The sequence below is a fragment of the Fukomys damarensis genome, unplaced genomic scaffold (genome assembly GCF_012274545.1).
Source record: "Fukomys damarensis isolate Sample0158 unplaced genomic scaffold, DMR_v1.0_HiC HiC_scaffold_11, whole genome shotgun sequence".
In the NCBI taxonomy this organism is placed as follows: Eukaryota; Metazoa; Chordata; class Mammalia; order Rodentia; family Bathyergidae; genus Fukomys; species Fukomys damarensis.
This window is the reverse complement of record NW_022900923.1, coordinates 22140050-22166350: the sequence shown is the minus strand read 5'-3', so window position 1 is coordinate 22166350 and position 26301 is coordinate 22140050. Positions and strand designations below refer to the sequence as shown.

Here is a 26301-nt window from a genome sequence, read left to right as displayed (position 1 = left end):
CTATTAATCCTGCCTATATTTTGTTTCTCTGTTCCTTTCCTGCCTTCTTTTGAATTTTCTTCATATTTTTATATAATTTCTTTTAATTTATCTATTAGTTTTACAGGTATAATTCTGCATTTTAATGTTGTTCTGGGCATTACAATATACCACCTTAACTTCTTTCTCTTACTGTACCAGTTCACATAAAATACAAGAATTTCACAACCCTAAAGCTCCCTATATAGTTCCTTTCCACTAGTTATACCATAGTTTCATATGTATTATACATCTTCAAGTTATTATTAAGCCCAATTAACACCATTTTTGCTTTAAATAGTCATATATTTTTATTGATGAAAGAAAGCAATCTTTTCGATATACCATATCTTTTGTCTTAAATCCAAAAATTCAAGTTCCAAACTACATCATTTCTTTTGGCATGAAGTTCATTACATTATATAGCATTTCTTTCAGTGCAGATCTGTCTACAATTCTAGTTTTGCTGCTGTTGTTTTTTGGTAGCAGGGATTGAATTCAGGACCTTGTGCTTGCGAGGCAGTCAGTGGAACTACTGTGCTAAATGCCAGCCCCTACCATTCTAGTTCTGATTATCTGAAAAATGTATTTTACCTTCATTTTTGCTATTATCACTGCAAAATAACCCAAGAATGTGTGTGAGATATTCCACTTTTCCACATCCCGAGTGACACTTGGTATTGCCAGACATTAAAAATAAATCAATCTTTATTAATTTATAATAATGAGCTGTGAATTTAGCTCAGTGGCACCACACATGCCTCGCAAGCACAAGCACCCCCCGCAAAATCATTCCAATGATGTTATTACAGACAAGATTGGGCACGTTCAGGGTGGTATGGCCGTAGACCCAATAATGTTATTACAAATGGCAAAAACATCCCTCCTATGTATTATCAAGTATTTTTATGAGCCATAGCCTTAACAGTTGTAACAAAGAAAGAAACTAAAATGCAAAACAAGATGTTTAAATGTTAAAAAATATAGCCTTGGAGAGATCAAGGAGCAGCAACAAAATTTCTATGGTAAGAAAGGTAAGTCATAAAAGACATTAGGGTTTGTGAAAAAGAAAGAGCTTACCTCAAACTCTCCAAGCAGTTTAGAAATAAACAAACCCTCTGGAAACTTAGATACAACCTAATAAAAAATGAAATACAATATCGATACAATTGAATTATGAGATAAAATATTTAAAACAAGACAGTATAAAATCAGTAGTATCAAAGGCAAAAATATTATTGAACAGATTATTTTTATCTTATACATTAAAAAATCATTTTCTGGCTTAACCTTTCTAACACGAAGATGGTAACTTCTATCACTTCCAGAGTTAAGAAATCGTTATTATACAACATTGTAATGATACAACTCTCCAGAAAATGCTATTTAGCTTTAGATCACATAAAATATTCTACAATTTTACTTATTTCAATTGATAAAATACAATGGACACTATAAAAATTTCAGAAAATGCAGTTAAACTTAGTTAAAATGCCTATATTTAATATAAAAAAGGTTAATAGTTCTGCAATCATTTTTAAAAATTAATTTTATTGGTATATTTAAGGTATACAATATGACATCCATCATTGGAAATTAGCACCTTTACATAAACCATCTGGGTTCTTAATTTTCCCCCTTCCCCTGCCCTCCCTTCAACCCCTCCAATCCTACCTATCCACAAAGACTTTGTTTCCATTTTTTCTATTCCTTATATTAATTCCATTCCCTTCTTTCTTTTCCCCAACCCCTCCCACTTCCTCTTCCTATCTGCACCTTTTCTTCCTATTTTACATTATCTATTATACCTTTTAGTCCTTATTTACACTTTGTTTCTCACACTAGAGGAACTATTTGGTATTTACGCGTATGTGTCCTATTTCATTTAAGAGTATGGCCTCAATGTGCATCCACTTAGCTATAAATGTCTTTAGTTTCTCATTCTTTATGGCTGAGAAGTACTCTATTTTATTTTTTTAAAAAACCACATTTTCTTTAAGTCTCCCACTGATGGGCAATTGGGTTGCCTCCAAATTTTAGCTATTAGAAACTGTGCTGCTATGAACACGGATGCACATATATCACTGTGGTATGATTCTTTAAATTCTTAAAGGAATACACCCAGCATAGGGATAGTTGGGTCCAATTGGGACCTCCAATCCCAGTTCTTTGTGCTATCTCCATACTGATTTTCACAATGGTTGCACCAGTCTACACTCCTACCAGCAGGGGAGCAGTGTTCCTCTTTCTCCATGGCAACATCAGCATTTGTTATTGGTTGATTTCATGACAGCAGCCATTCCTTCTGTGGTGAAGTGGAATCTCAGTGTTGTTTTCATTTGCATTTCTTGAATGACCAGTGAAATTGAACATTTTTTCATGTTTGTTTGTTTTTTGGGGTTTTTTTTTTTTTTTTGCTATTTCTACTTCTTTTTCTAAGAAATGTCCATTCATTTCAGATGCCCATTTTTGGATTGAGTCTTTAAATTTGGGAGGTATGATTTTAAAAAGTTCTTTTTATATCCTAGATAGTAGACCTCTGTCTAAGGAACAGATGGTAAAAATTTTTCCCATACTGTGGGTTGTATCTTCATGATACTGGTCATTTCTCTTGTAGTGCAGAAGCTTTTCAATAAGAAGACATCTCACTTGTTGATTGTTTGTGCTAGTTCATGGGCAACTTAAGTTTTGTTCATCATATCTTTTCATATGACAATGTTTTCTGAGTTCTTTCTCTCATCCAGCTGATTTAGTGTCTGTTTTAATATTTAGATCTTTAATCCATTTTGATTTTAGTTTAGTGTATGGTGAGAGATACAGGTCTAGTTTTCATCTTTGGCAAGTTGAAACCAAATTTTTCCAGCACCATTTGTTAAAGAGGCTATCGTCCCTGCAATGAATTTGGTTATTAAGTCTAGAAAACTTTTGGTGGAGTTCTTGGGGTCTTCTATATAAAGTATCATGTCATCTACAAATAATGACAATTTGACTTCATTCCCTATCTTTATTCCTTTTATTTCTCTTGTCTAACTGCTGTGTCTGTTTCTAAAACTATATTGAACAGGAGTGGTGATAGTGGGCATCCTTGTCTTGTTCCTGATTTTAATGTGAAGAATTTCAGATTTTTACCATTTAGCATGATACTGGCTGTTGGTTTTTCATAGATGGCTTTTGTCGGATTGAGGTAAAGACCATCTATTCCAGTATTTCGGAGGGTTTTTATCATAAATGAATGTTGGATTTTGTAGGACACCTTTTCTGCATCTATTGAGATGTTCATGTGGTTTTTATCCTTGTCTCTATTAATATAGTGTATTACATTTATTGATTTGTATATATTGAACCATCCCTACATCCCTGGGATGAATCCCACTTGGTCAGGGCATATGATCTTCTGCATTCTATTTGCCAGTATCTCATTAAGGATTTTGCATCTAGGTTCACTGGTGAGATTGGCCTATCATTCTTTTTCAGTGGGGTCTTTCTTTGCTTTGGGGATCAAGGTGATGCTTTCTTCCAGGAATGAATTCAGGAGTATTGCTTCCTTTTCAATTTCATTGAAGAGTTTAAACAGTAGTGGCAGTAGTTCCTCTTTAAATGTCTTGTTGAATTCAGCAGTGAAGCCAACAGGACCTGGGCTTTTCTTTACTGGTAAAAATTTAATTACATTTCCAACTTCACTGATTGATATTGAGTCATTTAGAATTTTTAGGTCTTCTTGTTCAACTTTGGAAATTCATATGTAGCTAGGAATCTGTCCATTTCTTCTGTATTTTCCATTTTATTGGAGTATAAGTTCCCAAAGTAGGTACTGATAATTCTTTGGATTTCTGCTGGGTTTGTTGTAATTTCACCCTTTTCGTCCCTAATTGCATGGATGTGGGCCTTTTCTTTCCTTTTTTTTTTTTTTTTTTTTTTTTTTTTTTTTTTTGTTTTTTGGTACCAGGGATTGAACTCAGGTCTTTGCGCTTGCAAGGCAGGCCACCAAACCGTCCCCGGCCCTCTTTCCTTTTTTTGATAAGGTTGGCTGAGGGTTTGTCAATTTTGTTTATTCTTTTGAAGAATAAACAAAGGAAGAAAAAAGAAAAAAATAAAAAGAAAGCCAACTCTTGGTTTTGTTGATTTTTTTGAATCATTCTCCATTGTATTAGTCTCCATTGCATTGATTTCTGCCCTGATCTTTATAATTTCCTCCCTTGTATGAGCTTTGGGTTTGTCCTGCTCTTCTTTTTCTAGAAGCTTGAGCTTCAGTATCAGTTAATTGAGCTCGCTTTGTTTTCCTACTATGAGTATTCACTGCTATGAATTTCCCTCATAAGACTGCTTTCACTGTGTCCCATAGATTCTGATATGTTGTACTGTCATTGTCATTTAATTGTAGGAACTGTCTGACTTCTTTAATTTCCTCTGTGATCCATTGGTTATTCAGAAGTGTTTTTCAATTTCCATGCGTTTATGAAATTTCTGCAGTTTCTTTTGCTATTCATCTCCAATTGCATTGCACTATAGTCTGATAATACATAGGGGATAATTTTAATTCCTTTGCACTTAAACATGTTCTATGAGTATGTGGTCTATTTTGGAGAATACACGTGTGGCTGAAAAGATTGTGTATTCTGATTTTGTGGGATGCAACACTCTGTAAACATGTTAAGTTTCACTTGTTCAACAGTTTGAGTTCTACTATTTGTTTTTTTGTCTGGTTGATCTATTTGTGACAGTGGGGTATTGAAATTCTTCACTACTATTGTATTAGTTCTTACATATGCCTGTATTTGTTTTATATAGTTTGACACACTAGTGTCTGGTACATATATATTAATGATTGTCATCTGTTTCTCTTGGATTGTTTCCTGTACAAGGATGTAGTGTCTTTGTTGTTCTTAATCAGTGTGGGTTTCAAATTCACTTGATCCTGCTTTTTTGGGGTTCCTGTCTCATGGAGTATTGTTTCCACCCTTTAACTTTCAGTCTATATTTCTTTTTGAATTAAGCGTGTTTCTTGTATGCAATATATTGTTGGATCTTGCTTCTTGACCCATTCTGTCAGTATATTTCTTTTGATTGGTGAATTGAGACCATTAACATTAATGCTTATAACTGATATGTATTGACTTATCCTTTTCATGACTTTTTTTCTTGGATTCTCCCCCTCTGCATTTAATTTCTTGTTGTGACTAATGGATTCATTCTGCTGGGCTTCCAGGGGTTGTCATCCTCATTGTCTTTTCCTAGGACACTGTTTAAAAATTTTTGGAGTGCTACTTTAGTATTCATGAAGTTTCTAAGGTGCTCTATGTCATTAAAGTATCTTATTTTTCCATCATTTATGAAAGATAGTTTTTCAGGGTGCATCAATCTGTGTTAGAGGTTATTTTCCTTTAGGGGTTGAAATATGTCACTCCATGCTCTTCTTGCCTTATGGGTTTGTGTTGAGAAGTCTGCTGTGATTCTGATGGGCCTTCCTTTTTATGTGATTTGTTTCTTTTCTATAACTGCTTGTAGAATTTTGTTCTTTTGTTGGGTTTCTGGTATCTTAACTAGTATATATGTCTAGGTGCAGATTACTTTTTATCACAGCCAGATGGAGTCCCGTATACCTCACTTATCTTTATGTCAAGTTCTTTTCCCCTATTTGGGAAGTTTTCTGCCATTACTTCTGTAAACAGTTTTTTATGTCATCTGCACTCTTCTCGTTTCTTCATTGAATCTGATCAGTCTTATGCTAGGCTTCTTTGTATTGTCTAGCAGCTGCTGGATTGATTTCTCATGGTCCCCTAGTACCCTTAAGAATTTTTTTCTTTTCCTGCTCATTAATTGTAATCCTACCTTCTATGTCTGAAATTCTGTCCTTGCATTGGCTTGTTCTGCTGCATAAACTTTCAATGAAGTTTTTAATTTCCTGGAAATCTGAAACTTTTATGGGTTCCATTTGTTTCTTATGTTTGGATTTCATCATGTTTTTTAGGTCCTGTTTTTTATCTCTGTCTGCTCTAGATTGATTAATCATGTCTTATACTATGGGCACAATCACTGCTGCTATATGAGAAATTATTTCTGATTTCATTTTTTCTAGATCCTCTTTTGTTGCTAGTTCAGGGAGTCCAGGTGGTTGAGTATCAGATTGTTTCATCTTGTTGCTCTAGGTGATCTCGAAGTCTGGTTTTGAGACTTACTTACATGTCTTCTCATTTCAACAGATGCAGCCTGCTGTGCCTTTGTTGAGGTGACTTTTTACTCACTCAGTAGTCTTTATTCTCATCAAGCCACCGAGCATCCTTTACTCTGCTCCTCTCCAGTACACCAATTCCTGGATTTAGAATAGTGGCCTTCTGGATCCCTGAGCTGACCTGTTGTCTGGGCAGGCTTCTGGCTGAGGCCTAAGCACACTTAAGATGGTATCTAGGTGTGCCTCTTGCTAGGGGCCCTACGTAGCTGTTGTCTGGGAGGGGCTTTGTCTGACGGCTGTGCACCTCAGTTTCTGTTGTCTGTGTAGGCTACTGGCTGGAGTCTCCACGCACTTCTCAATGGTACTAGGGTGAGCCACTGGCCTTTGTGTGTCTACTTAGTTCTTTTCCAGTTGTGCTCTTTGCTGTAGCCAGTGGTATGAAGCTTGTGTGCCTGTGCAACTCTTTTCTGGGTGGACCTTTGGCTTGGGCAGGTGACGCCAGGTCTCTGGGGTTGCGGTGGGTCCCTGGCTGGGATCTGCCTGCAGCTGCACTACTCTAATCCATACAGCTGCTCCCCAGGATCTGTGCATACCTAAAGATCCCATTTTTAAAAATATACTGTAGACATCTTTCCATGTCAGTAAATGTGAATAAATATTTTAAAGAACTAGACATTTTTCAAAATATTCAGTGTATGCAATGTATTTGATCATCTAGTTATGGTTATATCTTTTTATCCTCACAAACATTGCAATGATTATCCTTACATTTGCACTTCGCATCTGTTCAATAATTTTTTATGGTAAATACCTAGAAGTAACTTATTCTATTCCAATACAATATAAAAAGCTTTGTTTTTCCCTAGATTCTTTAAAGATATATTTTGTACAAAATTCTAATTAAAGTTTCAGGAAAAATATAAAACTTATTTTAGACTCCTGTGACCTAGAGGCAGTCATTGTTGCATTTCATAAAATATCCTTTCAGAAATCTCTTTATGCATGTATATACCCACATTACTCATGATTTAACATGAAAGGACAGTATTAAACATGGTATTCTTAAAAACTGTTTTTTAAAGTCCAACTACATGTAAAGGAGATACTTCAATGTAAATTAACAGACACACATATGAACTTTCTTATGAACTACATGATATTCCCTAGTTTGGGTAGATAGTTTAACCAATCCTTTATCATTATAAACTTAATTTTCTCTAATTTTTTGTGCCATAAAAAATCATATTGAACATCCTTGAATAAATAAGGTTAGACATTATCAATTAAATTTAGACATTTAATCAATTTCCAAATAAACAAGGCCTGAATGTATGTACCAAAGTTTTGCATTTCTCCCAGCAAAGTCATAACAATTGATATGGGATAAGGTTAGAAGAGCTGTGGTGACACCCTGATTGCTCAGCCCAGGATTACGATTAGCTTCCATCAAAATTTTAAATGTACATACCCTTTGGCCCAATACATAACAGCCAAAGAGACTTCTTCCTATATTAATAAGGCAAAACAACAAATTATGCCAAAGAGATGAAGCAATTCACATAAAAACATAAATGACTAAGCATATGAGAGAGCTATTCAATGTAAAAATCAAGTTACAAAGTATTTGTAAATAGGGAAGGGAGGAGGGGGTGAAGGGAGGGCAGGGATCAGGGGGAAAAAATGAGAACCAAGACCTGTCATGTAAAGGTACAAGAATCCAATGATGAATGTAACTGTACTGTATACCTAAAATGTACCAATAAACTCAATGAGAAAGAAAAAAAAACTAATCAAAAACAAACAAACAAACAAATAAATAAATAAAAACCCCATGGCTAGATAGTACCATTTCACTGGCAGTGGGATTGAAAATTTGTTCTAATCTTTTAAAGGGCAAAGTCAATGCCCTTGATTGACAACCACAATTGGATAAATAAGTGTTCAAGGATATTAACTCTAGCCATCTTTTAAACAGTCAAATGTAAATACAACTGGAATTTTAATTAGTCACAGATCTCATACGTAATCTCATATATATATATGTATATATATATACATATATATATATGGGGAGAGTCCACCAAAAGAATGCATACACACTTTGTGAAAAGAAAAATAGTGTGTTTTTTCGACAGATGCTGTTACCCTTATATGGGTGGGGGGGCTAGAGGATATTTTCTATCACAGAAAACCCACCATGCTGCCAATCATTAGAGAAGTAATGGTAAATGCATGTGCAGCAAACTCAGTGGACCAAGGTTACTCAAGCAGCAATTCACTATAGTAATAAATGTCTTGAAGCTAGTGGACGTTACTTTGAGCACTTCTTCTAATTTGTAGAGGTCAAAGGTAACTTGTATTAATTTCATGATGTCTCAATACATTTGGTTATTAAAATATTTATACAGGTCTTTCTTTTCCTGAAGTATCCATAGACTTTTCAGGAGACTCTGTGTGTGTGTGTGTGTGTGTGTGTGTGTGTGTGCATGTGCGTACATACACTGAATTATTTATTTTGCCTTGTGTATATATACAATACTATAATTACCTTTTCAACTCCTTGTAAGTAGTCAACTATTGGAATGAGGGGAGAAGGTAGTAAAGAGCACATAAAGAAGAATCTATGTTTTCTGAATAATTTTACATTAAATTTTTTAGAAATATATTTATTGGTGCTTTTCTCTGCTTTCAAAAAAATAACCATTCTATTTGTATATTAGAAAAGAATAGCCGGGCATGGTGGTGCATGCTTGTAATCCAGCACTTGGGAGGCTGAGGCAGGAGGATTGCTGTGAGTTTGAGACCAGCCTGTACTATATAGTGAGTTCCAGGTCAGTCTCAACTCCATAGTGAGACCCCGTCTCAAAAAACCAAAACCAAAAAACAAAAAAACAGAAAAGAATAGATATACATATAAAACTAATAAATACCTGATGACAAATTCAACCACAAGTGACATCTCAATTTATAATCAATTATTCTTATTCCCCAGAAACATAAATACTTACGCATTTTATCTTATGTTTTAGTTCTGGATCAACTGTCCCTCCAGGTCCAATTTGTGCAATGACTGACTTGAATGAGTTCTCCAACTATGGAAAAAGGAAAAACAAAGTCAAGTCATAACCTCCCCCCTGGAAAATTAAAAGATAAATCTAAATAATATATAAAGAAGATACCTATAAAAAAGAAATATTTCAACCAAATGGATAATAAAAGACTTCTTAGAAAATGACCCTGTAATATTTCATATCAAAAAACACGTAGATGGAGGGCTGGAGATTTAGCTCAGTGGTACTATGCCTGCCTTGCAAGCACAAAGTCCTGAGTTCGATCCATGGTTCCACAAAATTAAATAAATTTTAAAAATTCAACAAAGTAAAAAACACATAGATGGAAACTTTATGGAACAGGACACTGGAATTTCTCAAGATAACATTCTCTGTCATAGCTTCTATAATGTTCTGTTACTTAATCTCATAGTCTTATTCAAATAGATGTCATTACTAATTTTCTGCACTGTGTACAGAAGATAAATATGATTACAGTCTTATCATCAGAAACTATGCAGCAAGAACATGATGGAATAACACTGTGGAAGTGCTTCAGAAATGAAGACAAAGGCTTTTTCACCTGCACAAAAGCTAAGAATATTTACTACCAACAAGATATTTTTACTGAGCATGTTAAAATTTCCCAGGGAGAACAAAAATTATTCTAGAGGCAAATGAGGACACAAAAGACTGGAGAACATCAGAAATAATAAGTGTAAATAGTAATTTTTATTTAAAATAAAATATTTGAAGCAAAATGGCAATATATTAAGTTGATATATAACATGAAAATTAAAATGTATTGCACAAATAACAAAGAATGGAGTGAATTTACTATTTTAAGGTGCTTATACTACATATGAAATGGCATAATATTGTATTAGTTAATCATGGCATATTAAAACTGTATGTCCCATAAAACAAAGAGGTATAGTGACACAACAGAGATAATGAAATGATAATAGTAATCAGTAACTAAGCAAAGAGCCCCCAACTCATCACTGCTTTTCGAAATCTCTACTTCAATATCAAGTAAAATCCCAGCTAGTAAAATTTTAAAAAGGAAATTAAAAAATAACACAGGCTGGGAAGGAAGATATAAAACTGCCTTTCTTCACAGGTAACATGGTCATCTATCTACATATATACATTCCTTTTTTTTTCTTTTCTTTTCCTTTTTTTTGGTACCGGGAATCAAACTCAGGTCCTTGCACTTGCGAGGCAGGTGGTGGCACCACTGAGCTAAATCCCTGGCTATCTACATATATAATTTGAAAGAATAAAATTTCCTTCCAATAAAGTTTTTGTAAATAGGGAAGGGAGGAGGGGGTGAAGGGAGGGCAGGGATATGGGGAAAAATGAGAACCAAGACCTGTCATGTAAAGGTACAAGATCCCAATGATGGATGTTAACTGTACTGTATATCTAAAATGTACCAATAAACTCAATGAGGAAAAAAAATCCTTCCAGAACTAGTAAGGAATTACACAAGGACACAAGGTTAATGAACCAAAAAAAACAAAAAACAAAAAAAAAACACCTCAGTTACAATGACAAATGCAGCAATTCAAAAAGACTATATAAAAATTCTAAATGTGTGTACAGGTAAAAGAGATTCACAATACCCAAAGCAAAAACTAATCAAACTAAAAGGTAAAACAGACTAATTCATAATTATGTTTGAAGATTTTAATACTCTCCCCCTCAGTAATTCACAGGAAATTTTTTAAAAATCAGCAAAAATATAGAAATCCTAACACTATGACATGTGCGATACACAAGTGCTCTACCCAAATACAGCAGATTATACATTCATTCAAGATGGATTATAAAACACCTACTCAGAAAAACATATTCTGAGCCACATAACAAATCTTACTAACTTTATAAGAAATGAAATGTTTTCTGACCAAATTTGGAGTTAAATTAGAGCTAAATGATAGAAAAATCTCTAAAACTTCCTAAGTATCTTGAAGTTAAGCAACACTATTGCATGAGAACAAAAACTGGGAAATTGGAGAATATTTTTAACTGAATGAAAATTAACATATATCAAAATGTGAGTGAAGTAAATATTTCAAAGAAATTCAAACTAATGTTTATTTAAAAATATGGACCAAAATAAATTACCAAACTTTTATCTTACAAAAAGAGGAAATTAAAGGATAAAAATAAGCATTGAAATCAATGACAGAAAATATGAAAATGCAATAAAACCAAAAGCTGGTCCTTTTAAAAATACACAAATGTATAAACATTTAGCAAGACATACATGGTATGATCAAAATGTATGATGATTTTTTTAATTTAAAAAAATTTATTACACTGAAAGACAGAAACATCATCAAGAGTCCTCAAAATACTCCCTTCTCACTTCAAACACTTATTTCATCTTTCTTGCTGCTGTAAGAAGCAGTTCTCCAAATTAATCCTGTCTTTATGAGATATGATAAAAATACAATGAATACTGTTGCTGTGTGACATCCAATGGGATCATAAAAACGTGGTGTCCCCTCATCTACCTTATTCACCAGATCTAGTACTTTGTAACTTCTGACTCAAAATGACCGTGAAAGGCAAAAGTTTTCTATTGACTCAGGACACCTAGGCAGACAGGACAGTGCAACCAAAGACACTCACAAAAGAGGACTTTCAGAAGTGGCAAGTGATGAAGTAGCTCCTTTAAAAGACAAAGGATCAAAATTTATTCAAGGAAAATAATTATAAAGATATGTCATGTAAAGGTATGAAATCCCAATGATAAATGTAACTGTACTGTATACTTAAAAAGATAAACTCAATTTTAAAAAAAGGAAAAAATTGTAAATTTTAACAGCCCTATATCTGTTCAAGAAACAATGTACAGACAGGAATGGTAGCGCACACCTATAATCCCAGCACTTGGGAGGCTGAGGCAGGAGGACTACCATGAGTTTGCAGACAGCCTGGTATACTACTTTCAAATGTTTCCACAAAGGCAAATCCAGTCCAGTTTACTTCTGCTAAATTTTATGAAATATTTAAGATGAATTAATACCAATGTCATATAAACCTTTTCAGAATAAAGATATAAAAAAATTCCCTTTGAAGAGGATAGTATTACCTTCCAAAACCAGACAAAGATATAAAAAAACTACAGGAGTGTGCCTGCCCTGCCCAGCCAACAACATGGCCTGCCAGGGACCAGTGACAGAGCCCAGAAGAACTAAAAAGCACCCACTACAGGAACAGATTAGAGGGAATGATGATGCAGGGATGACCTGGGGGGCTGACAGTTGTAAAATTACCACATGCTTATTGTGCACTGTGTGCTTAAGGAAGTTAACTTACCATGTGCCTCTAGACCTTTTCCTCACCCCAGAAATAAAGGCTAAGATCCTGAGTGGCCTAAATTACCCAATCAGTGAAATGGTTATTTTTAGAAAACAGTTTACCCCATGAGTACCCAGGACCACCAACCCCACATTGGGTAAACTTGCTCAGGTTTCCTCCCACCTTGTAGCTTGTTCTGCTGCAAGGTATCTTTTTCCTGCATTGCCACTGTAAATAAACTTTGGCTTCAGGTCACTTTCAATTCTGACTTCTTCATTCTCCAAAAGACCCTGACTTTCCTATTTTCCTTTGGTGCCTTTGGCTCTGAGTCTCGCCCCACTTCTTCATTCTTTGCTGGAGTGAGGGCAAGGACCCGGAGAAGCAGAGGGTCATCTCACCAGAGACCACTACCTCCCCAGACCCACGGTGGATTCTACACCACCCACCCCCAGCTGATGCCTCGACCTACCAGTCCCTGCACTGTAGCTGGGAGGAATTGGAAGCCTATCTCTAGTCCCTGGATTCACCATAGCACAGGGCAGCAGAGTTGACAACGAACAGACCAACCTTATTAAAGAGAACTGAGGAGGAGTATCTCACTTCAGGACTGAAGCGATACCCTTCCACAGAGCCTACATAAGAGACACCTTGGGAGATAGGCTCAAAGAGGGTGAGAGCTAAACAGGTATCACCTAGGATCTCCTGGAGACCTCACCTCAGACCAAGAAGATCACAGGGCCTACATTCTCTTGTGGGAGGCCAGGTTCAGTGGGAGCAATCATCAGAAGGGGCAGTCTTAACGCAGTTAACCTAGTGGTGTATTTGAACTCTGGCAGTGCTGCCAACATACAGCAGAAACCAGTGTTTTCAATTACTATAGGTAAATATAAAGGGGCCTAATTATCTTCACTAAAATCAGAGTTCTCTTTTAAAAGGTTGTGCATGAGAAATTCCTATTGTTTATCGCTATCCACTTGACATCTGATGCCATTATTGTCAATGAATTTACTATCACAGACAAAGTAACATAATAATGGCTAGCAACTGGTTTTCTCTCTATACCAACGCCTGGATTGCTTGCAGGTAGGAATTGGTCATAAATAATACTTTGGGGCTTGCTTCAAAGAACAGGCCAAAGAATTTGCAAATCCCAACACAAAAAATAACAACCAAAGAAAACCAGAAACATGACAATATAATGCAACAAAATGTCTCCCAAAACACCATAAATCCCCCAAAATTGGTATGAGGGAGTCAAGGGGGAGGAAATCATATGCCACACAGTAGATAGGTCTGAAAAGGTACCAACAAAGGTAAAACAGTTCTATAAGGTGCTTGGTAAATATAAAGAAGATATATCTAACCACATAATGACCACAATCAAACAAACAATCAGCAAGTCTAGAGAAGACACTAATAAACAGCTACTGGTGTTAAAAAGACACAAAAATGAATGCCCAGCATAGAAAAAAAATAGGAGTCCATAAGAAAGTTCTAAACAAAAATCTAAGAAATTAAAAACACGACTGAAACTAAGGGTAGTAAAAGCAATCAATATGAAGACACAGTGCCAGATCTGTAAGACAGTGCTGTGGTCATGATCAGTTAATGAAAGATACCTGAAAAACAACAAGGAAACATGAAAAATGGATCCAACAGCTCCTAGGTTACTCAAAGAGGCCTAATACAATTGGAATTAGCAAAAAATCAGAAGACAGCACAACAGACATAAAAAAACCATTTACATAAATAATAACAAAACTTTGCAGACGTGGAAGAAGTTAACATACAGATAAGTGAACCATAACCAACAACAACACCCCTCACCACATGATAATGAAAACACCAGAAATATAACACAAGAACAGAATCTTACAGGCTTCTAAAGAAAGCCTATAAGGAAAACCCATCCAAATTACAAGAGATTTGTCAATATAAACCTTAAAGGCAAGGAGAGTATGGAATAAAGTATTTTAAGATCTTAAAGAAAACAACTTCCAAACCAGACTGTTATATCCTACAAAATTATCTTTCAAAATTGATGGAGAGATACGACACTTTCTAAAGAAATTCATGACCACCAAACCAACACTCCAAAAATCCTCAAGCATATCCTAAAAGAAGACTATGAAGCTAACAATGTCAAAATATCCAACTAAAATGAATACATTAGGTAGGTATAGTAATTAAGCAGAAGGAAAAGACAGCAAAACAGCAATTAATACAATAACAATACAATGACAGGAATAAGTCAATACCTATCAATAATAACTATTAATATAGATTTAAATCACCAATCAAAAGACATCAATGAGCAGAATGGATCAACAAACAAAATGGAACAGTATACGTATACAAGAAACACATTTAACACAAAAAGAAATTCATAGACTAAAAATCAAAGGATGGAAACAATATTCCATGCAATCCAAAAACAACCAGGAGCAGCTATTCTATTTTCAGAAAAAGTGGACTTCGAGCCAAACTGATAAAAAGAGGCAAAGAAGGACATTACATATTGGTAAACAGAACTATTCAACAAGAAGAGATAACGATACAAACCTATATGTACTAAATTCATAAAACAAACTCTAATGGACATAAATGATCAGATAAAAACCAATAAAATTATAGTGGGGGATCTCCATACGGCACCATCACAAATGGAAAGATCAGCTAAACAGAAAAATCAACAGAGAACTATAAAGTTGAACCAAACCTTCAAACAAATGGACTTAAAGGATAGATATATACAGAATGTTTCACTAAACAGAAAACATTCTTTTTGTCCTCACATTTTCTACTCTCCAAAATAGACCACATACTAATGAATAAAGCATGCCTAATACAAAAGAATTTAAATTTTACATGGATAGTATCAGATCAGTGCAATCAAAGTAGAAATCAATAGCAAAATGAAACCACAGAAGCTATGCAAACATACAGAAATTAACACACTAGAATAATCATTGCATCACAGAGGAAATTAAGGAAGTTAAATGGCAATGCCAGTAAACATACCAGAACTTATGGGACACAAGGAAAGCATTTCTATGAGGAAAGTTTATGCCAATCAAAATACCAATGTTATTTCTCATAGAGCCACAGATAACAATCCTAAAATATATCAAATCAGAACAGACTCAGAATGGCAAAAGCAATCCTGGGTAACAAAAGCAAAGCAAGTGACATCACAATCCCAGACTATAAGTTATATTATAAAGCTACTGTAATTAAAACAGCATAGTACTAGACAAAAACAGGAGCGTGGATCAATGAAACAGAATAGAAGCAGAAACAACCCCAGGCACATGCAGCTATTTGATCTTTGACAAAGGAGCCAAAAACATACACTGGAGGCAAGTGCATATCCATATGCAGAAGAAGTCTAAACACATATATCTCACCATATACCAAAGTAAAATAAAAATGGATCAAAAATCTAAGTGTTAAAACAATACGCTGGAAGATAAAACTCTTGACACAGGCATAGGCAAGGACTCCAGGGGCACAAGAAATAACACTGAGAATCAACAAATGGCATCTTATCAAATTAAAAAGCTTCGGCACAGGTGAAGAAACAACCAACAGAGTGAAAAAACAATGTACAGAATGGGAAAAAAATTGCCCACTATTTCATGGACAGAGTGCTAGTATCAAGAATATATAGGGCCGGGGATTTAGCTCAGTGGTTCTGCTGCCTGCCTCATAAGCTCAAGGACCCAGGTGAAAAAATACACACACACACACACACACACACACACACACAATCAGACCCAATCAAAAACTGGGCAACTGAAATGAATAGACACTTCTCAAAAGTAGTAATACAAATAGCCAATAAATATATGAAAAAAATGGTCATCATAGCTGGCTTACAGGGAAATGCAAATTAAAACTACACTGTGATGCCATCTTACCCCAGAAAGGGTGGCTACTATAAAAAAAATCTAATAATAACTAGGATGAGGATGTAGGAGGATGATGAAGATGTAGGGAAAAAATACTGCATTGTTGGTGGGAATGTAAACTAGTATAACTACTAAAAATCAGCGTGGAGAGTCCTCAAAAAACTAAAAATAGAAATTCCATTTAACTTAGCTATCCCCTTCTAGGTATCTTCCCAAAAGACTTAAAATCATATTATAGGAATACATGTATACTCACGTTTATAGCAGCACAATTCACAATAGCTGCCTTGGAAACAGTGTACATATCTACCAACAGATGAATATCTGTGCTGTCTATACACAATAGATTACTTACTCTGTTATAAAGATAAATTTGAGATATTTGTAAGTAAATGGATACAACTTGAGAAGGTAATGTTAAGTGAAATAAACCAGACACACCAGCTCAAATATCTCATGGTGTCTCTTATAGAAGAGAAACAACACACACACACAGCAACAGAAGAGCAATAAATAGGAAGTAGGGAAAAGTTCAAATACTTCACAAAAATACAAATTTCAGTGTTTTAAAAATTCAATTATATGCTAATTGGTTTCATTTATATAATTAGTTTATCTCAGTTCACCGAAAAGAAAAGTTTTGTATTATCTGTTTCTTTTTTGTAAGAATCTTTTCGGTTAATGTCTTATATGCTGAGTAACTAGTTTGAAGATGATGCACAGTATGATAACTACTGCTATTCTCTTATTTGATTATGAAATGTTGAATTTTTATAAAAAATGTTAGAAAAAATATATAGTCTCAAAAATATTAACTTAATGTACTTGCTACTTTTATTTTTTCCAGAAAAAAAAAGTTTGAGAATTTTACATTTCCATTTTGGAACCCTAATTGAAGTATAAGAGCTACTGCTTTATAAAATGTGATTTTAACATTGGAATTTTGGTTATTTTATTTGATCTTTAATTTTCTTATTAAATCCTTAATAAAATATTCACAAGATGAGTGTAGCAATATGTAAAAAATGATAACATATGATGACCAAGTAGGATTCATTCAGCAATGCAAGGTCAGCTTAACACTAAGCAATGTAATTTTAAAAGGAAAGGTTCTTTAATAATCTCAACAGATGGAGAAAAAGCATGGCAAATTTCAACAATCATGACAAAATTCTCAGAAACTAGAAAGTAGGCAATTTCCTCAACCTGAAAATGAACATCTATACTAAAAACAATGATGAAAAACTGAATGCCTTCCCCCTACAGTTAAGAACAAGGCAAGAGTTTCCATTCTCATATTTCTATTAATATTGTTCTTAGGAGCTTAACCTGAATGCTAAGAGGAGGAAATGCCACACTGATTGGAAAGGAAGATATAAAACTGTCTTACTTCCAGATGTTATGATGGATGGTCTATCTGTGCAGAAAAATCTCAGCTCCGCAAAACAGCTACCAGAACTACCTGAACAACATTTAAGTAACTTGTTTAAGGTCACAGGATATAAGATTAGTATATTTCAATTACAAAGTCAATATAAAAATTCAATTGATTTTTTTTATATACCAGCATTAATTTGAAAATACCATTTATAATAGTAAAAGGGGTAGTAAAATGAATAGACACTTCTAAGAAGCAGTACTACAAATGGCCAAAAAACATATGAAAAAGATGTTCAACATCTGTGGCCATTGGAGAAATGTAAATTAAAAACACTAAGATTTCATTTTACACCAGAAAAGAATGGGAATCAGCAAGAAGTCAATGAATTACAAATGCTGGCATGGCTGCAATCAGAAAGGAACATTACTGATGGGAAGGTAAACCAGTAAAACCATTATGGAAATCAGTATGGAGATTTCTCAAAGAATTAAAATTAGCAATTCTATGTGACCCAGCTATTTCCCTTCTAGGTATCCTCCTGAAAGAAATAAAGACATCATACTACAGCAATACATGCATATCAATATTTATAGAAGCACAATTCATAAAGCTAAATTCTGGAAGCAACCTATAATGCCTATCTACAGACAAATGGATAATACTATAGTACCTATACATAGTGGACTACTACTTGGGTATAAAAAAGGAAAAGTTTGAGACATCTGTAAGAAAATGGCTGTATCTGGAAAATATAATGTTGAGTGAAATACAGTGGACCCTCAAGTTATGACCAGCCTGACATACAAACAACTTGGGTTATGACCAGAATTTTTTTTAACTTATGACCAAAGTCTTGAGTTACGACCCAAATGCCATCCACTTGCACTTCCAGATGGTCTCAGATACGGATTTAACCCTTAAAAGAGTTCTGGAAGGGGCTGGGGATTTAGCTCAGTAGTTCCACCACCTTGCAAGAGTGAGGACCAGAGTTGCAGCTCTGGTACCAAAAAAAAAAAAAATTCTGGAAGGAATGTTATAATATCTTTTCCTGTGTGGGGTTAATTGAGAAATCCTAGGCCAATGTCTCTCTCAAGACACTGAGGTTTGCCTGTTCACAGGACAGAGACTTTGATGGGTGCACAGAGGAGCCTGAAACTTCAGTTGGCCACCTTGAGTTACAACTAGCCCTTGCAAACAAATTGGTAAGTCAAGGGTCCACTGTAAATCAGACACAGAAGCATAAATACAAGTTTAAATATCTCTCATTTGAGTAAGGCAAAGTGCAAACAAAGAGAAAAATAAAGGCTGACTTGAAGGAAACAAGTGGAAAGAGCTCTTGCAAATGGGAAGGGGTCCACAAAACCAAAGCCAAGGAAAGAACGGAAGGAAAAAGATTTATGATATGCCATGTACAGGTACCAAATAACCACCATAAATGTGAACACTATGTGTCAGAAACATGAGCTAAAATAATACCAAGAAGAATGAAAATGGGGAAAGGGAATTTGGAGGGAGGGAGGTGGGTAGGAAGAGGATAATAAAAGGAAAAAATGTACATGCATCTACTCCCCAAGATGAATGTAAATGTCATATGCTGCAAATGTTCATAAAACAAAAATTTTAAAAGATGTAAGGAATAATTGTAATATATGCAAGCCTTATACAATGCAAGCTATAAAACACTGATGAATGTAAAAACCTAAATAACAGAAGAGATATATATACCATGCTATTGAATTAGCAGATTTCAGTATTGTAAAGACTCCCCCCAAAATATGACTATACATCCAATGCAATTCTAATCAAAACCCTAATTGGCTTATTTTTGTAAGAACTGACAAGCTGATTTACATCAAACTATGTATCTACAGAAATGAAAAAACCTAGAACAGACAAAGCATTTTGAAGAACAAAGTTGCAGATTCAACTACAGAATAAAGTCCCAAATAGAATCCCACATTTATTTTGTTAACAGATTTGACAGAAGAGTTTAACCCAGGTGTGTTGGCACATGCCTTGTAATCCCAGCATTGTGAGAAGCTGAGGAAGGAGGATCACAAGCTCAAGCCCAGCATGAGCAATTTAGCAAGATCTTGTCTCAAAATATTTAAAAAGGGGCCAGAAATTTAGCTCAGTGGCTCTGCCACCTGCCTCACAAGCCCAAGGTCCTGAGTTCAATCCCCAGTACCAAAAAAAAAAAAAAAAAAAAAAAAAAACCAAAAAAACTAAAAAAAAATAAAAAAAAAAAAAAAAAAAAAAAAAAAAAAAAAGTCCAGTCAAAATATTTAAAAAAGTATTTGGGATGTAGCATAGTACGAAGGCCTTGGATTCAATCTCTAATACCAAACACAAAAAAAGTACTTAATAGGGAAAAGAGTGTCTTTTCAACAAATAGTGAACAATTGGTTGTTCACATGTAGAAAACTTTGATTCTTACCTGGTAAGAAATATTAAACAGAGGGCGGGGGATTTAGCTCAGTGGTTCCACTGCCTGCCTTGCAAGCACAAGGACCTGTGTTCGATCCCTGGCACCAAAAAATAAACAAACAAACAAACAAATAAATAAATAAAATAAAATAAAAAAGACTTGTATCCAAGCCAGGCATGGTGCACACCTGTAAGCCCAGCATTCAGGATGCTGAGGCAGGAGGATTATATCGAGTTCACAGCCAACCTGTCTCAAACAAAAATCCCCTCAAAAAAACAAAGCAAAGTAAAAGATTTGATTCAGAATATGTAAATAATTCTTCCAACTAAGTAAAAGCGTAATTAGCCCAATATTTTAAAAAAGCAAAGATCTGAAGAGTGACTTCAAAGATGATATACAAGTAGCAAGGAGGGATATGAAAAGATGTGCAATATTATCTATCATCAGATGTATTATTATACAATTTAAAAACATGAGAAAGCTCTATATGTCCACTCGAATGGCTAATATTTTGAGAACTGACAATACAAATGTTAACAAAGAGGGAGGATAACTAGAACTGTCATGCATATCTCATGGGAACGTAATCATCCAACCACAAATTGGCAATTCATTATTAACATGAACCTTCTGTGTGACTTAGTAATCCAGCTACTAAGTATTTACCAAGATTATTTCCATACAAATGTATGCAAATATTCAGAGCTTTCATTAGTTAAAAACCTCAAACAGAAAACAGCAAATATTATCTAATGGATAACAAATTGAGCTATATCAATATAAAATACTTCTGAATGAGAGAGAAGGAACAATTTATAACTTGGATGAATCTCAGAAGTACCCTGCTAAACTGAAGAAGCCAGACAAAAGATTAGATTATTGCTTGATTCCATTTATATGGAAAGTCAAAAATATAGAAAGCAGTAGTAACTGTGACTGCAGCTGGCAAGAGATGATAAGGTAGTATGAAGGAACTGTTTGAAGATGTTCTTCATTTTGATGTTGATTACTTGACTAGATTCATCAACATTTAAACTGTTTGAAATGGGTAGATTTTACTATGTGTATGTTACTAAAACTAATTTTTTCAGTTTCAGAAACAAGGCACTTTTATATCCTGAATTTAATTTCTGTGTGTTTATTCTGAGCTTTACACACGTTCCTGTCAGGCAAATTTAACCAAGATTTTGTCAGTTATATTCTGGTAGTTTTTATTCAAAGTTCTTCAAGAAGAATACCAGGACTGTGATGATTGGGATCAACCATTCAGGTGAATATATTCAGGAAATAAATTGCAAATATGCTGCTATCACTTTGGTGAGAATGTGAAACTAGAGATATATTTTTAGGAATCATCTGCAGAAAATGGTAGAAACCAGGGTTGATAACATTGTATTCTTTTCTCACCCATCTTTTCTTACTAATCAAAAGAACCACAGAAAATGCTGAGCTAAATGTTTAAGGGGTCAGCTTTCCCACCAGATAAGTAATAATACCACTGAGCATATTTTCAGTATACTGTATTTCTACCTCTAAACTCAAATATCTCACCTGGTTTAATTTTTCAGTGTGATTCAGCTTTGAAGTCTTCCCCACACTGAATGTGGAAGTCTTCTCCACACTCATTATTTGCTTTGGTGGTTCCATATTTGAAGTTGGTGGAGAAAAATATGGCTTTGCAACTGGACAGCCTGCAGAATATGACCCTCGTTGTTTCATTCTAAATGGCTGGGTAAAAATTTCACCTTTTGTGAATAACAAAAGAAGAAAAATTGTCACTACCAATTTCTAGCTTATTTTTTGTTCGTTATACTCCGAGACTGCTGAGAATTAACTGCCCTCAACTCATAAGTAAAAATTAAAGGAAGCTTACATTTTTTATTGTCAATAACACTTACATACAATAGAAGTGATTGGTTATTCATAGAAGGAAACCACACGACATAAGCATTTTACCAAAAAGGTTGGGCTAAAACCACTTAAGGTCAGCTGAATCTAATTATAGAAAAGCAGGATTTCATAGGTAAAAACCTGAAAAACTGTGGTAGGACAACAAAGTCTCCAGCTAAGGAGAGTAATTAGAACTGTGCTTATCAAACTAGATATCACCTAGTAGTATGGAAAGAGAGGTAAAATTAAAGAATAAAATATATGATCCTACCTAGAATTTAAGTTTTTTATTCAGTATCTGTGGAAGGGAGGAATATCACTGGGAAAGTGTATTCTCTTTCCAATGAAGTAGAGCATTTAGCTCAGTGGCACTTTGCCTGCCTGGCAAGCACAAGTCCTGAGTTCAATCCCTGGTACTGGAGTGGGGAGACTTGGGTCGGGGATTTAGCTCAGTGGTACTGCACCTGCCTTGCACCTGCCTTGCAAACACAAGATCCTGAGTTTGATCCCCAGTACCACACACACACACACACACACACACACACACATGAAAGATGTGACACTGGAAATCACCATGGCCTAGCTCTCTCTTTATACCAAGATTAAGTACCAAATAATCCATTTAATTCCAAGGGATCTTGGAAAAGGGGACCACGGATGAATATGAGCAAGACAATCACTGGGAAATATCCACCCCTACTATTCAATAAGTTGGCAAAACATCTTTATACAACTCCACCTCTTGTTAGTTTAATAGTATGATTCAGTTTCCCTAAGTCTGAGTACCTCACAAACATTGAGAAGGTTGAAAGAGTTGAAATATCCAGTAGCCTTCAGAGCTTTCTCTGACCACATCGTGTCTGTGTCCTCTTCAAACTACAGTATCCATCACAATTTAAAAACTGCTTTGTAAAAATGTGATACATTCTCATGATTCACCTTAGTTTAAACCTGGACTTTGAAGCAAAAAAAAATCCCTTAAATAGGCATAAAATGCTCCAAAATAGATTGTCCTTCTGCTCAGTGTATAAACTCTATACTGTCAAGAATGACAAATAACCACTAGTCCTGGGCCTTTAGTGACCACTTATTATGAGCTTACTAAACATGAGGCTCTTTATGGGCTCCTTACATTTAATATAAGATCCTCAGCACAATTCCAGAAATCTTGTTTTAGCGATCAGGAAACTAATACTTAGAGTAATTTGTCTAAGATCACTCAGCTTGCACATGGTAGAGCCAGGTTTCAACTTAAACAAACCTACAGAGACTAGTCATTAGCTACCTCTGTATGTAATGACTTCTCCAATATTTGCTCATCCACAATACAATTATTAATGTCAACATGCTTACCTGTTGGCCATACTCTATGCTTTTCCTCTGATACACTCTTCTTCAGCATCAATAAAGAACCTGCTCTGGTCTGCTCTATAGAAATAATATCTGAAGCTGCATTCAGCACTTCAAATATAGAGATGAATCCATATTGCATATATTGAAATGATCGTCCAAATCTCTTGGCAAATGCCTTTTCAAAATCAGAAAGGAGAACAGGAGACAATGCCAAGAGGTCTTTCAACTCACTCTTCACAACTGCAGGAAGAATAGGGGATACCCTTCCTCGGTAAGGCACTCGACGAGAACTTGTCCCAGAGCAAACACTGGCCCTTCTCTTCTGCATGGAGTTTTGAACCTTATGGCTACTCCTCTGCTTTGCGACTAAACTTGCGATTCCTTTGGTGAATTCATCTGGTATGGCTAAGGAGATGTGGGGAGAAAAAAAATCACATTTAGATGAAAGACTTACTCCCTTTATGTTTTGTACCTATGTTTACACAGACAAGTCTTAACTCTCCAAAGAGCTGTTTACCTAAGTTGAATGGTAAACAGAAAGCCTTTGCATTCTTGGCAACAACCTGCTAGCTCCTCTACTAGAAAATGAAAGAACCTAATGGTTGATATAATTGATAATTACTGTAGCTCTGGAAGGATTCAAAATTCTTGGGATGAGAAACTTCCACACAACCATTACTCTGTGTGTGTGTGTGTGTGTGCGCGCGCGCACGGACAGGTTTTGCCCATATACATGTACATTTTATGGAATTTGAAACAAATTTTTGTAGTTTAAAACTATTGCTATGATTCTCCCAACTTAAGGTGCAATAATATGAAATCATGAAAATTCAGTTCTTGAGAATACGGTTGTTTTTTGTTTTGTTCTGTTTTGCTATGGTGCTAACAGCCTACACCATCAAAAGACTGATTCCACCTCCCCCCAAAATTAAAACTGTCTGCCTGGAATACACAATAATCACAGAGTTAAAAGAATTCTTTACTAAGTGACTGTCTTTAATTACAAAGTTTACAGACCTTCAAAAATCTTAAACCTACCTTTCAGGATTACACCACCATCCCCACAGGGGCAGACACTAACCACATCGGGCATGTCCGACACCAGCTCCATAGTGGACCGGTACCCAAGGATTCGGAGTGGTAGACGGTTGCCAACCATCAAAAGGTACTCCTTTTCCAACTGGTGTGGGGTCAAACCATCTTTAGTGGAAATAAGAAGTGACCTTATTTCTTTCCTCAGACAGTCCTGTATACGCTCTTGTTCTGACATTGTACCCTGCAGAATTTAAGAAACACAGCTGGTGAGGAAAAGCAGGCAAATCCGTGAACTTAAAACAATCAATAGTAAACATAAAGAGCTAAAATGAGAATTTAAAAATCGACAACGCAGAAGCAGTACTGTAAAGGTGCTCCGGGATTTATGCATCCCTAAGTCCTCACTGTTCAAAACCCAAATCTCAACCTGTGTTGATGAGCCCACATGGGTCTCAAGAAAGCGCCGCTCCTGGCTAGTTGGGAAATCCAGCTGGGCTCGTTTTGTTAATTTGGAGAAGCCTTAACTCAGTCTTTTTGGGGTGTTAATATCCAGTGCAAACTTTATCAAATGGCATCTTTCAGGACTATTTGGGAGCCACAGACCCACTAAAGATCCTTCTGCCAGTATTTTTTCTCTATCCAGAACCGACGGGAAGGTCCTAGCCTCTTCGTACCTGGAGTTGACGACCTCCTTCACCTCCGGCCCACGCTGCTCCGGTCGGGGGGCCTTCCCCACCTCCACGTCCCTCAACTCCTCACTGGGGAGTTGTCCTTCCCCCTGCCCTAAGGCGTTCCGTAAACTGGGTCAAAAAAGAAGCTGGGAGGCCCCTTAGGTGTTGCTCCCCGCTACTGCCCAAAGAGCCTTCACCGCTTCGCCCAGCCGTTGCAAGCCTAGAGGCTGAGTGTGTGTGCGCCTGCGCAGGGATTCCGACTCTGCGCACGTGGCTGGCTGGCCGTTGGGCAGCACCGGCCTCGGGAGGTTAGGTCTGCGGCCTTGCCTGCTTGGCCTGGCTCCAAGACAACACGGAACCCCATGAGGGGTCGCCCACGCCTGTCTCCTTCCACGCAGTTTGAAATAAAGGTGGTGAGGGGCCTCCAGGACCTCTCTGTGCGCCTGCGCAGGGATTCCGACTCTGCGCACGTGGCTGGCTGGCCGTTGGGCAGCACCGGCCTCGGGAGGTTAGGTCTGCGGCCTTGCCTGCTTGGCCTGGCTCCAAGACAACACGGAACCCCATGAGGGGTCGCCCACGCCTGTCTCCTTCCACGCAGTTTGAAATAAAGGTGGTGAGGGGCCTCCAGGACCTCTCCAACCACCTGGGCGAGGGCTCGGCCCGAGGCGAGCAGGGGGAGGGCAAGGAGAGCTTGAAACGCCGCAGCATCACCTCTGCAGGTGTATAAGGGGAAACATGCCCCTGTCCGATGAACGGAGAGCCTCAGTAGAGCCGAGTTTATTTGGAAAAAATTGTAGGTATTTCTGATTCTTAATTGAGAATCACTGCTGAGTTAGATATAACTCCGGCTTGTGGAAGAGGGGAGGGAGTGGAGTCTGGAGGGCTTTTTGAATGGATGAACGATTCGGGCTCACTGGAGATAATAGAATTGTGAAACTAAAGAGAATGTATTTGTTGGATTGGTGGAATAAGATCTTTGAAAAATAGAAAACTAGTTGTAAGAGTTAGGAATTGAGAAGGATAGTATAATAAAGACTTCAGTCTTATAATGTACAATCCAATTAAACAGGGCAGACAGGA

The 26301-nt window shown here is 36.1% G+C and overlaps 1 protein-coding gene across 12 annotated transcripts in view; it reads right to left on the bottom strand.

The window, feature by feature from the left end:
* Tdrd5 (tudor domain containing 5) overlaps positions 1-25447 on the bottom strand; it is an 89085-nt gene extending 63638 nt beyond the window's left edge. For 11 of the 12 annotated variants that reach the window (XR_781435.1, XR_781436.1, XM_010630247.1 and 8 more), the window contains exons 1-6: positions 25225-25447; positions 24554-24791; positions 23516-23920; positions 21824-22017; positions 9196-9279; positions 1099-1155 (exon numbers count right to left, since the gene is read on the bottom strand). Coding sequence is in view for 10 of the 12 variants with exons in the window: in XM_010630247.1 (XP_010628549.1) it covers positions 1099-1155; positions 9196-9279; positions 21824-22017; positions 23516-23920; positions 24554-24785 (972 nt within the window). In the remaining 2 variants the exon portion in view is untranslated. The remainder of the gene's footprint in view (positions 1-1098; positions 1156-9195; positions 9280-21823; positions 22018-23515; positions 23921-24553; positions 24792-25224) is intronic. The other variant, XM_019208357.1, reaches the window with a different exon arrangement.
* Between the last annotated feature and the right edge of the window lie 854 nt (positions 25448-26301).